Source organism: Rhinoraja longicauda, chromosome 20 (genome assembly GCF_053455715.1).
Source record: "Rhinoraja longicauda isolate Sanriku21f chromosome 20, sRhiLon1.1, whole genome shotgun sequence".
NCBI lineage: Eukaryota > Metazoa > Chordata > Chondrichthyes > Rajiformes > Arhynchobatidae > Rhinoraja > Rhinoraja longicauda.
The window spans coordinates 20,854,177-20,867,963 of NC_135972.1; the positions used below are offsets into that span (position 1 = coordinate 20,854,177).

Below are 13,787 nucleotides of genomic sequence, written 5' to 3' on the forward strand. Positions count from 1 at the left end.
GGGACATTCACTGCAGAAGCGCTAATGCAATAAATGTTCCCAACTGGTGGGTGCCAGAGTTGCTCTTCAAGCGGCGAGAACCTGCCGGGGAGTTTCACTGAACAACAGCGTGCACAGGTATGGGAGGGAGGGAGAAGGAAGGGTCTCGCGGGGAGGGGAGGGGGGGGAGGAGAGGAGGGGGGGAGGAGAGGAGGGGGGGGAGGAGAGGAGGGGGGGGAGGAGAGGAGGGGGGGGAGGAGAGGAGGGGGGGAGGAGAGGAGGGGGGGAGGAGAGAGGGTGAAAATGGGAGGGGGGAGGAAGAGGGGGTAAGAATGGGTGTGGGGGGTTGTGTGAGAATGGGAGGCCGGCCTTCTTTCTCTCCCCTTCTCTCTTGCTCTTCTCTCCCCTCCTCTCTCTCTCTCTCTCTCTCTCATCTTCTCTCTCTCTCATCTTCTCTCTCTCTCATCTTCTCTCTCTCTCTCTCTCTCTCTCTCTCATCTCTCTCTCTCCCCTCCTCTCTCTCCTCCTCTCTCTCTCTCTCCTCTTTTCTCTCTCTCTACTACTCTTCCTCCGCTTCTTCTCTCTCTCCTCTCTCACTCCTCTTTTCTCATTCTCCTCTTCTCTCTCTCCCTCTCCTCTTCTCTCTCTCTCTCCTCTCCCTCTCCTCTTTTCTCTCTCTCCAATACTCTTCCTCCCCTTCTCTCTCTCCACTTCTCTCTCCCTCCACGTCTCTCTCTCTCTCTCTCTCCTCTTTTCTCTCTCTCCCTCCCCCCTCTCAGACTCAGTGGGGCGGCGCTGGCATTTCTTTGTTGACCTGTGTTGTGTTGAGTCAGTGGGAGGCGTGACCAGCCCAGCCCAGCCCAGGTAGAGAGCGCCGGCGTCTCTTTCTTCATACACTTTATCTCTCTCTCTCTTTTGCCCTCCGCCCTTTGGCGTGTTTCTCTCTCCTCCTCCTCCTCCTCCTCCTCTTCCCCAGCCGGGGGGAGTGACGGACGGCCCTGCTGCCCTCTGTGCTACCCCCAGAGAGGGGTTGCGGTGGGGATAAGGCGGCGGGCAGTGCAGTGCAGCGAGAGGCCGGGACTGGAGCGGCACCTGAGCGGGGCCAGGTAGGCGGGCGGGGTGTGTAGAGGGTGGGCACCTTTGTGTTTGTGGGAGGAGGGGGAGGCATATCCTGGGAAAACCCCGAGCTGAAAGATGTGTCCCTGTATTTACAGCGTGTCTGCAGGTCTCTGAGGCCGGGGGAGAGGCGACCTGCAACTTTCCCGTGAACTTTTACAGACTCTTTGGAAACGTTTTTTTGGAAAGTTTGAGAAAGTGTTTGATTGTTTGTTGGAGATGGCGAGCGGGGGTTACCGGCCACCCGGGAACACCACAGACTTTCTGGAAGAATGGAAGGCCAAGAGAGAGAAGATGAGAGCCCGTTTCGCCGCCGCCACCGGTGCAAGTAACACCAACACTAACACCACCACCGGTGCTAGTAACGCCGAGACCGGGTCCACCCGCAACGGCGCCGCTCCCTCGCTGGGCGAGCTGAACAACAACGGGGGCGACCAGCCGGCGCTGCCCCCGGCGAGGGCGCCTGTACCGACCCCAGCCCCGGCACCTGCACCGGTCCCCGTCCATACCCCAGCCCCAGCCCCAGTCCATACCCCAGTCCCAGTCCATGTCCCAGTCCATACCCCAGCCCCAGTCCATACCCCAGCCCCAGTCCATACCCCAGCCCCAGTCTATACCCCAGTCCCAGCCCCAGTCCATACCCCGGCCCCAGTCCCAGTCCATACCCCGGCCCCAGTCTCAGTCCATACCCCAGTCTCAGTCCCAGTCCCAGCCCCGAGGCGCGGGGAGGACGACGGCAGAAACAACGAAGGCGCCGCCAGGAATTCGCCGGCGGACGGAGACGAAGGAGCGGAGCCCCCGCCGCCCACAGCCACAGCAGCCGCCGCCTCCTCCTCCTCGCCGCCACCACCAACTTGCACCAAGGGCCAGGAGAAGAAAAGCTCCGGGCCGAGCGCCCGCAAGGGCAAGGGGCAGATCGAGAAAAGGAAACTGCGGGAGAAGCGGAGGTCGACTGGAGTGGTCAACATCCCCTCCATTGAGGTACAGCCCGCTCTCTCTCTGTCCCACTCCCCCAACCCATACCACCCCTATGCCAACCCCCCCCCCCCCCCCCCCAATCCCAATCCCCTATCCCAACCCCCACCCCCAACCATCCCAATCCCCCCTCACCATCCCAATCCCCCCTCACCATCCCAACTCCCCCCCCCACCATCCCAATTCTCCCCCCCCCCCCACCATCCCAACCCCCCCCCCCACCATCCCCCTCCTCCCTACCACTTTCCTCACCCCTCCTTCTCCATCCTCCCTTCTCCCTATCAATCACCCAGCAGCCACAGCCCAGACATAGTAGTTCTACTCAATAACCAAAGCCTGTAGTCTCTTTTTTGCTCTGGTTTATTTATTTTCACCCCCATGTTTCAACCGTAATGGTGTATCCTTATTGTTTTGATGTGGTTATGCTTTATTCTTAATTGTTAACTGTATGTTTGTGTTGTCATTTGTGAGCGGAGCACCAAGGCACATTCCTTGTATATGCATATACTTGGCCCATAAACTTATTCATTCATTCATTCATCACCTCCACCCTCTATTCCCTCCACCTCTACCCTCTCTTCCTCCTCCTCCTCCTCCTCCCTCATGTTCCCCCCATCTACCACCCATCCCCCATACAGCCCCACCTCCTACCCCACCGACAAATTCCTTGGTATTGATTATATTTTCCATGTTTTACAACCCCATCTTGACCAGGTAACTGGGTCAACAGCATGAACAGTCCACATTAGTGAGATGTTATTTCAATGGTGTTTTATTGTCACAGGTACCTAGGCACAGTGAGATTGCTTTTTTCCCCCACAATTCAGTAAAAACCTCGCTGTACATTTAACACAACCATACTTAAGGGTGCAGGAATAGTAGGTTATGCTTGGGCAGTACACAAGAGTTGCCACATTTTTGATGCCAACTGGCATCCTTCAAGTTTTCGAAGTAGTTTAAAAATGCGGAGTCTTGGCTGTGAAGGCCCGTTGCCCTGGCGGTGGCACCTAGTTGTTTAGTTTATTGTCACGTGTACCAAAGATCAGTGAAATGCTTATTGTTGCGTGCTGTCTAGTCAGTGGAAAGACTACATGCGATTCCTATCAAGTTGCCCACAGTGTACAGATACAAGATAAAGGGAATAACATCTTGTGCAAGGATAAAGTCCGATTAAAGATAGTGCAAGGGTCTCTAATGAAGTAGATGGTAGCTCGGGACCGCTCTCTCGTTGGTGATAGGATGGTTCAGTGCCTGATAACAGATGAGAAGAAACGGTTCCGGAATCTGGAGGTTTTCAAACGCTATGTCACTACGTTTCAGCCGTCAACTTGTACCCTTCAAGTTTTCAGAATTATTGAAAGTGTGAGCATCTTCACTGTGCGGTAAAGGTCCGTTGTCCTGGTGATGTGACTGGGTCAGAGTTGCAAGGGTCGGCCTGGCCAAGCGATGTTGTCGTTGTCCTCTGCTGCTCTGTGGCACTGCAGGCCGTGTTCGATCCGCAAACTCGGCCTCATGGAGCGCGGTCCAATCCCATTGAGCCCCAGGCTATGCAGGGCCTCCAGTGGCCCACTCCACCAACACCTCAACCCAAACTTGTCCTACCTTTTGTTGACGTTCTGAGGTATTTATTTCCCTTGGTTTTCTGCCAGTACATTTCTGTTTTAAAAACCAAATAAAATCTGCAAATGCTGGAAATCCAAAATAGAAATGGAAAAAAGCGGGAAATGCTGAAATTTCAGACCGGATGGAGACACAAGAAACTGCAGATGCTGGAATTTTGAGCAAAACACAAAGTGCTGGAGGAACTCAATGGGTTCAGGCGGCATCTGTGGAGGGAATGGTCCAATGACATTTTGAGTCCGGATCCTTCAAGCATTTGGGTCGGGACCATTCTTCAGACTGATGGAGTGGGGGGGGAGAAAGCTGGAAAAGAACAGATGGGGTGGGGCAAAACTGGGCAGTTTTAATCTTATAGATGTACCAAATCATGAGCGGAATAGATCGGGAAGATGCACTGAGTCTATTGACCAGAGTAGGAGAATCGAGAACCAGATGATATAGGTTTAAGGTGAAGGGGGAAAGATTTATTAGGAACCTGAGAGGTAGCTTTTTCACACAAAGGTGGTGGATGGATGGAACAAGCTGCCAGAGGGGGCAGTTGAGGCAGGTACTATCGCAATGTTTAAGAATCATTTAGACAAGGACATGGATAGGACAGGTTTAGTGGGATATATGGGCCAAATGCAGGCAGGTGGGATTAGTGTAGATGTTAGCTGGTGTGGGCAAGTTGGTCAAAGGGCCTGTTTCCACTCTATTTTACTCTATGACTCTGACTGATGGGGGGGGGGGGGAGGTCATTGGCAGTTGGGTGGAGTAAGTAACTAAGGCTGGAGGTGTAAAGGAGACAAAGGGGTGTTAGATAAGGAGAGGAGTGAAGAATGAGTAAAGCTGGAGGGGAGGAGAGAATGGGCCTAATCCTCTCTTTTCCAACTTTCTCCCCCCCAACCCCTCCTCCTCCATCAGCCTGAAAGGCCCTGACCTGAAACATCATCTGTCTGTTCCTTCCACAGATGCTGCCTGACCCACTGAGTTCCTCCAGCACTTAATAGTTTTTGGTTCAGACCTGTTGCTTCTGTTAATCTACCCACAGATGTTGACTGCTCTACTTTGCTGTTTCAGGCACATTTTAGTTTGCTAAGAGGTTTGATCTTTCTAAACCTAAAACGTTTTACATTTCTTCATGTGCAAGAGAATGCTGTAGCATTTGGATAATTCCTATCAAATTATCTCCAGACTCCAGGAAGTTATTAACTTTTATCAGTTCTGTCCTGTAAACCTAGTCTGTTTAGCATACACAGCTTTTTGGTTTATCTATTTCGAAGGACTGAGGATAGATAACATTCAGAGACCAGCAGAAAATATGTAATAAAATAATTTAACCAGCAAGAATTGAGTAGAGGCTGTGAGAACACTTACAATGTTTAAAACGGGCACACTTACAGGTTGCAGAAACAAGGAACAGCAGATGCTGGGTTTACAAAAATATACATAAAATGCTTGAGTAACTCACTGGATCTGGCAGCAATCCTGGAGAGGTGACGCTTTGGGTCGGGACCCTTCTTGAGACCCCTTCTTCTGAGTCTGAAGAAGGGTCCCGACTCGAAATGTCACCTATTCACGTTCACCAGTTATTTCCGCTGAGTTACTCCAGTGCTTTTAGTAGAAGAGAGGAACTACCGATACTGATTTATACCAAAGATAGACACTCTGGAGATAGAGTAACTCCAGTACTTTGTCTTTTTTTACACACTTACAGGTTGTTCTGCTCTAATGTGAGGTACCTTTTCTAAGAAAGCCTATCTTAGAGAAAATACATAAAAGCAATTGGGGGGGAAAAAGCTTTTGGGGACTGGAGTGTTTCAGACTCGTACTAACAAAGATGTATCGTTTTCAAAAATTGAGGTCTTTTTTAAGACTTACAAGTTTCTTTTTGATACGATTAAAATACCAAAGGCTAATATCTAAAGGCTACTATCTATTACCTACTACTCTATCTTTTAATAGAGTATCATTGCACAAGAGGGTGGCGCGTGGTAGAGCTGCTACTTCATAGCGCCAGAGACCAGTGATCGATCGTGACTCGGGTGCTGTCTGTGTGGAGTTTGCATGTTTCCCCTGTGACCATGTAGATTCCTTTGGTTCTGGTTTTCCTTAGATTGTTTTTTTTCCTCCCAAGACAGCTTTTTTTCCCTGCATGTCAATCACATCACTTTTCCTGTGCTGTACTGCTCTGTTATATATATATTGTTTCCGTTGTATAATTCCAGACCCAGAGAAGGTGTTTATGTATAATAGCAACTGGAGCCGTACAATACTAAGAACTATATTCTGTTCTCTTCCTCTTTGCTCTACCTATTGTACTTGGAGTATGACTGGATTGTATTTGCATATAAACAATAGTAGAAACAAGGAACTACTGATGTTGGTTTACGCAAAGGGGCACAAAGTGCTGGAGTAACTCAGCAGGCCAGGCTGCATCTCTGGAGAACATGAATACGCAACGTTTCGGGACAGACCCCTTCTTCAGACTGATTGAAGGATCCAAATCTGGCTGCCTGACCCACTGAGTTACTCCAGCCACTTAGTATCTTTTTATATTCGTGCATAGTGTTGTCTGATCTGATTGGATAGCATGCAAAACAAAGTTTTTCACCGCACCTCGATAAACGTGAAAAACACCTTATTATGGGCAAGACCAGTCCTGACGTCACCTGTCCATTCCCATCACAGATGCTGACTGACCCGTTGAGTTCTTCCAGCACTTTGTTTTATCTCTGGGTTCCAGCATCTGAAGTTGCAGCATTTTTTTGTCTTTAATTTGCATTAATCCCACTTCAAAGCATCTACCCCCCCCCCCCGATGCTAACATTAGTCTGAAGCCAATTTAAACTACTAATACATCTTTGGGATGTGGGAGGAAAACTGGAGCATCCAGAGGAAACCCCACATGGTCACATGGAGAACGTGCAAACTCCACACACAGACAGCATCTGAGGTCAGGATTGAAGCCAGGCCACTGGGGTTATGAACTTGATAGCTGTGTCAAAGTGCAGGCTTGGATCTTGGGCACCTTATCAGCTCACTGGGTATTCTCTAAAACTAGAGCCTCCTTTTCCAAACACAAAGAGCTGGAGTAACTTGGTGATTGGGCAACATCTGCAGAGGGAACAGACAGGAACGGAACGGTTTTGGGTGGGGACACCTCATCAGCCTATTTATTCCCTCGCATGCTGCCTGACCCTCTGAGTTACTCCAGCACTTTTGAGCTTTGCTCAAGATTCCAGCATCTACAGTTCCTTGTGTTTCCTTTTCAACCTGTCATGCTAAAATAAACTCATGGTTCTAGGTTCATTCTCCTCCGGAATCTAAAGACCTTTGTTTTCAATAAATGTAAAATGAAGGCAGGGTTGTTCAGTCTCGCCACAGTTTAATTAGGTTCAAAATTAATCATTTTAAAATTCTTCAGCATATAAATAGTGTGTTGGCGTGATTTGCCATCCTTTTAGCCTGCATTTTTGCATGTCATGGTTCATTTATTTTTAAGCTGCTGGCCCATTACCACAGTTGGAAGCTTGCTTTTAAAGGTCCCCTTGGCCATCTTAAACCTCCCACCAAACGGCAGGATCTTGCACTTCATATGTTATGGTTCCTTTGCCAATTTCCTGTCTGTTTGATGTGCTTTTCAATTCTTTTCTACACTTTTTTTTTTTGCCCCTCTTGCACACAACTATACTCCCCCCACCACCACCCAGCTTACACTGGCTTTAGACTTTAGATTATAGATATAGTGTGGGAACAGGCCCTTCCGCCTGCCGAGTCCATGCCGACCAACGATCCTGGTACACGAGCACTATCCTGCACACTAGGGACAATTTTCCCGAAACCAAAACCCGCACATCCTAGGTGTGGGAGAAAACCGGAGCACCCAGGGAAAACCTACGCGGTCAAAGGGAGAAAGTGCAAACACCGTACAGACAGCACCCTTAGTGAGGATCGAACCTGAGTCTCTGGCACTGTGAGGCAGCAACTCTACCGCTGCGCCGCCCGAATGTACTTTTGAATGCAAAGTTCATTTATGTGAACAGTGAGTTCTTGCTTCTGTTTTCAATAAAGACTTTTGGCCATTACATTGAAATGAAACTACGAGGCGTTTGTACATTTAGGAAAAAGAAAAACGGTAGCGGCTTCATTTAAACAGGAAGAAAGTGTGTATTTTTTGTTTTGGTAATCTGATAGGAATATAGAAAGTTGAGAAGCATAGATTAGGTTTAGGTGTATTTTTAGATAGAAACTAGGAGCGGCAGATGTTTGTTTACAATGGACAGGCACACAAAACTGGAGTAACAGTGTGTCAGGCAGCATCCCTGGAGAACATGGATAGCTCTGAAGGAGGGTCCCGACCCGAAATATCACCTATCCGTGTTTTCCAGGGATGTTACCTGATTCAGCATTTTTTGCCTTTCCTTTTGTTTTGCATGATATTTTACTTCTAACTTAGAGAAGCAGGGGGGGCTTGGTTTAATGTTTGACTTGAACCTGTGATCTTAAGGCACGTGTGTAAATACTGCTATCAGTGTATCAGATAACGGCGGGAATGATGGAGGCCTTTTTAAAACGGACCTTGGCTTATATTTCCCCTTGGCTTTGATGGCAAACAGAGTGCACGCACACGCGTGTTCAGGGCTCTTCCGGACGTGTGTGCGGTGACCTTCGCGTGGTTAGGCATAGAGTCATACGTGTGGAAACAGGCCCTTTGGCCCAATCTGCCCAAACTAGCCAACATGCCCCATCCACACTACTGCCACCTGCCTTCGTTTGGCCCATATCCCTCAAAATCTATCCTATCCATGTACCTGTCCAAGTATCTTTTAAACGTCGTGATAGTACCTGCCTCAACTACCTCCACTGGCAGCTCGTTCAATACACCCACCACCCTTTGTGTTTAAATAAAAAAGCTGCCCTTCGGGTTCCTATTAAATCTTTGTTCCCCCTCCTACCCACCTTAAACTCATGACCTTTGGTTATTGATTCCCCTACTCTGGGTGAAAGTCTTTTACCCAGTGTGCATTTACCGGATATATTCCCCTCATGATTTTGTACACATCTGTAAGATTACCCTCTTATCCTCCTGCGCTCCAAGGAATAGAGTCCTACCCTGCCCAGCCTCTCCCTATAGCTCAGGGACTCGAGTCCTGACAGGATCCTTGTAAATCTTCTCTGCTCCCTTTCCAGTTTAACAACTAACTTTCCTGTAACAGGGAGACCAAACCTGAACACAATACTCTAAATGTGGCCTCACCGATGTCTTGTACAATTTCAATGCCCCTTGTCCCCCACCATGCCACTCTCTCACCAGGTCACAGGACAGGTATTGGGACCAACTGGCTAGTCCTTTCAGATCTGATATGATGGGCTGAATGGCCTGTTCTTTCGGGGTTTTTTTTTTTGAGGATTTTCCATTTTCACTGGCCTTCCATTGAAAATAATAAATTTGGATTAAAGAATTCCAGGATTCTTAAGTAGAAGCTTGCAGATGATAAAGTTACCCATTGTTCTAAACCTGGTGGTTTCACAACCACCTCTGATGACGCATGAAATAGTCCGCTACCCAATGATTTTTGGGCGGCACGGTGGTGCAGCAGTCGAGTTGCAGCCTTGCAGTGCCGGGCACCCGGGTTCGATCCTGACGAAGGGTGCTGTCTGGATGGAGTTTGTACATTCTCCCTGTGACCGCGTGGGTTTTCTCCGGGTGCCACTCCAAAGACGTGCGGGTTTGTAGGTTAATAGGCTTCAGTAAAATTGTAAATTGTCCCTAAAGTGGGGGAGTGCTAGTCTATAGGGTGATCATGGCCGGCACGGTCTCTGTGGGCCGAAGGGCCTGATTCTGCGCTGTCATCTCTCCTGCAAGTCCAAGTCTGAATACTTCCCTCTTGCCATTGGACCTGGGGGGGGGGGGGGGGGGGGGGGTGTTGGAAGTCTCTGCTCTTGCGTTGTGGTGTTGCCACGGCAGCTTAGTCTGTAATAGTGTGAAGAAGCTGCAGCCAGTGTGGGTGAAGCCCAGTAGATCTGACAACACCAGGGATTGTTTGTTCGAGTGTCTGTGAATTCCAGTAGGTGTGGTAATTACTGCCAAACCACCTCTCTGGCACCAAGCAGTCACCACACCAAACAGGAAGCCTCCTCTCTCCACATTTTAATTATGCGTCACAGACTCGTAGCACAAAGACAGGGTTTAGACTTGAGAGATACTGCGTGAAAACAAGCCCTTCGGCCCACCGAGTCCGCGCTGACCAGTGATCACCCTGTACACTAGCACTATCCTACACTATAGGGACAATAGACAATAGGTGCAGGAGTAGGCCATTCAGCCCTTCGAGCCAGCACCGCCATTCAATGCGATCATGGCTGATCACTCTCAATCAGCACCCCGTTCCTGCCTTCTCCCCATACCCCCTCACTCCGCTATCCTTAAGAGCTCTATCCAGCTCTCTCTTGAAAGCATCCAACGAACTGGCCTCCACTGCCTTCTGAGGCAGAGAATTCCACACCTTCACCACTCTCTGACTGAAAAAGTTCTTCCTCATCTCCGTTCTAAATGGCCTACCCCTTATTCTTAAACTGTGGCCCCTTGTTCTGGACTCCCCCAACATTGGGAACATATTTCCTGCCTCTAATGTGTCCAATCCCCTAATTATCAATTTTTGCAGAAGCCAATTAACCTACAAACCTGCATCATGTCTTTGGAGAGTGGGAGGAAACCGGAACACCCGGAGAAAACCCACTCAGTGAGAACGTACAAACTCTGTACAGACAGCACCCATAGTCAGGATTGAACTTGGGTCTCTGGCGCTGTAAGGCAACAACTCTACCACTGTGCCACCCCCCCCCCCCCCCCCCCCCCCAAAGACTGCACCTGCACTGATCACACTTACAGCTCTTGGTCTGTAGCCTTCTTTGCAGTGATACAAGTTCTTGTCAAAATGCTACTTAAATGTTGTAGAATTATTTGCTTCCATTCCAACCAGACAAAAAACAACCCTCGCATCCCTCTAACCCTCGTTGGATCTCTGTCCTCTCATTCTGAGATCCCTGCTCTGGGGAATCATTTCTTTCTGTTGACCTTAAGCTTTGTGTTGACCTGAGATGCCCCTGCTTTTACTCGATCGCTATTGAGTTCAATATTCGAAAGTACTTCTTTTCAAGATCCAGCATGGGCAAACAGGCCGTTCAGCACACCGAGTTCACGCCGACCATCGGTCACGCATTCACGCTAGTCCTATGTGATTGCACTTTCTCATGCACTCTCTACACACTAGGAGCAATTTAAAGGACTGATTAACTTACAAACTCGCACGCCTTAGGGATGTGGGGAGAAACCAGAGCACCTGGAGGAAACCCACACGTTCACAGGGAGAAAGTGCAAACTCCACCCAGGCATGGATCCGAGGTCAGGATGGAACCCGGGTCTCTGGCACTGTGAGGCAGCAGCTCTACCAGCTGCACCATTGTGGTGTTTGTCGAATAGTCTCGACGGTAACTCTTGCATCTGATCGGTTATTGATTGTTCTGTTTGGCGTTAGTAAGGTGTAATGTGAAACTGGTGCCCTTGACAACCTCTAAAGCCTTGGTCACATCCTTGAGTCAAGAGAGTTTAATTGCCATATGACCAGGACCTAACAATGAAGTCCTTACTTGCTGCACATTTACAGGCACATTAACGCAAGGTCACAACAAATAATTTATTACACTATTGTTTATTGTATATTTGCCAGTTACACTGGGTAACCAGATTGGCATAGTGCAAGCTGAAGTAAGCTTCATAATCTCCACAAAGTTCAAAGTAGTTTGGAGCTGAGGTAGAACTGTGGTTAGTGTTGTGCAGAGTGGTTCAAGAGCCTGGAGGTCGATGGGAAGAGGCTGTTCTTGAACCTGGAGGTCACGGCTCTTGGGCTCCTGTCCCACCTTCCTGATGGTCAATGGGAAGCAGCTGTTCTTGGCCATGGAAGACACTGTCCTTCCAGCTCCTCTAGCACCTTCGCGTCAGTAGCAGGCAGGTGAGAGCGTGAAGCTTGTGAGGCAGGGAAGGGCGAATGCATCCAACCGAATGGTGGCACAAACATGAGGGCTGAATGGCCTCGAGCTCCACTGTTCCAGCCCAGCCTAAAGTAAGGCCAGAAACAAAGTGCTGGATGAGCAGCGGGTCAGGCAGCATCTGTGGAGGGAAATGGGGCGATAACGTTTTGGGTTGGGACCACCTTCAGGCTCCATTCTGTAGAAATAAAGAACTGCAGATGCTGGTTAATATACAAAAGGGGACAAAGTGCTGGAGTAATTCAGTGGGTCAGGCAGCATCTCTCGAGAGCATGGGTAGGTGACTTTTCGGGTTGAGACTCTTCTTCTTTCCATGAGAAGAAGGGTCTCGATCTTTTATGTCACCTATCCGTGCTCTCCAGAGATGCCGCCTGAACCGCTGCATGACTCCAGCACTTTGTTTGCAGCCTGTGATTACAGAATCTGCAGTCTCCCCTTTCCACAAGAAGGGCCTGTACTTTAACCAGCATTTGGCAACTGTGTTGGAGTGAAGCCTCTCGTCATCTCGGTGTGGCGTTCATTTATTTTTGAAACAAAAGAAGTGATTCTGTGCAGAATGATTCTGTTGGACTTGCTATAGACTCCATTATCCTGTCCCCCTTCCAAATCGGCTGCTCTCCAAGTTCATGGAGTTGAAATCTCCTCAGTTGGTTGTTATGTTAAACACCGGGCCAACACAAATACTTCAGAAGCATAATTCTGCTGGCAAGGGCCCAAGAAGTAATCTCCATTATTCCCAGCTGAGAGTCGTAGAGTGATACAGCGTAGAGAGTCGTAGAGTGATATAGAGTCGTAGAGTGGAAACAGGCCTTTCAACCCAACTTGCCCACACCGGCCAACATGCCCCATCTCCACTAGTCCCACCTGCCTATGTTTGGCCCATATCCCGCTAAACCTGTCCTATCCATGTATGTGTCTAAACATTGCGATAGTTCCTCGTATCTAGCCTGTCAGGTTCGATCCCGATCTCACTGAGCTAAGCGTGCAGAATATGTTAGAAAGACACAAAATACTGGAGTAACTCAGCAGATCTGAGGCAGCGTCTCTGGAAAAAAATGGATAGGGCCCTTCTTCAGACTATTTACCTGGGTTTTAAATGACCCTTTTATTCTGAGGCTGTGGGTCCTAGACTCTCCCACTTGTGCAAACATCCACTCCACCCGATCTAAAGAAGGGTTCTGACCCGAAGCGTCACCTTTCACCAAATAGTGAAAGGCCTGGATAGAATGGATATGGAGAGGAGATTTCCACGAGTGGGAGAGTTTAGAACCAGAGGCTATAGCCTCAGAATAAAAGGACGTACCTTTAGAAGGGAGATGAGGAGGAATTTCTTTAGTCAGAGGGTGGTGAATCTGTGGAATTCATTGCCCATGGAGGTCGTCAATGGATATTTTTAAAGCGGAGATTGATAGATTCTTGATTTGCATGGGTGTCAGGGATTATGGGGAGGTCAGGAGAATGTGGTTGAGAGGGAATGATAGGTTGAGTGGTGGAGTAGACTTGATGGGCCGAATAGTCTAAATTGGCTCCTATCCACTCAAGAACTTTTTTTCTCCTGAGATGCTGCATGGCCCACTGAGTTACCCCAGCATTTTGAGTCTACCTATCCTCTCCACTCTATCTAGGCCTTTTGCTGTTCTGTAACTTTTTAGTTTTTAGATTTAGAGATACAGCGCGGAAACAGGCCCTTTGGCCCACCAAGTCCGCGCAGCCCAGCGATCCCCGCACACTAACACTATCCTACACACACTAGGGACAATTTTTACATTTACCCAGTCAATTAACCTACATACCTGTATGTCTTTGGAGTGTGGGAGGAAACCGAAGATCTCGGAGAAAACCCACACAGATCACGGGGAGAACGTACAAACTCCGTACAGACGGTGCCCATAGTCAGGATCGAACCTGAGTCTCCGGCGCTGCATTCGCTGTAAGGCAGCAACTCTACCGCTGCGCCACCGTGCCGCCTTTTAATGAGGTTCCTCCTCATCTTTCTAAACTCTATTACTAACTGAAGAGTGAGTGGGGCAAGAGGAATAGAGTCGGGATTTTGTGAACTGTGTTGG

General features: G+C 48.9%; 1 protein-coding gene across 3 annotated transcripts in view; it reads left to right on the forward strand.

Moving 5' to 3' along the window:
• Positions 1-13,787, forward strand: part of pawr (PRKC, apoptosis, WT1, regulator) — an 81,439-nt gene continuing 67,652 nt past the window's right edge. For 2 of the 3 annotated variants that reach the window (XR_013548648.1, XM_078417146.1), the window contains exons 1-2: positions 582-1,085; positions 1,194-2,076. Coding sequence is in view for 2 of the 3 variants with exons in the window: in XM_078417146.1 (XP_078273272.1) it covers positions 1,315-2,076 (762 nt within the window). In the remaining variant the exon portion in view is untranslated. Of the gene's footprint in view, positions 118-581; positions 1,086-1,193; positions 2,077-13,787 lie in introns of those variants that run through there. The other variant, XM_078417147.1, reaches the window with a different exon arrangement.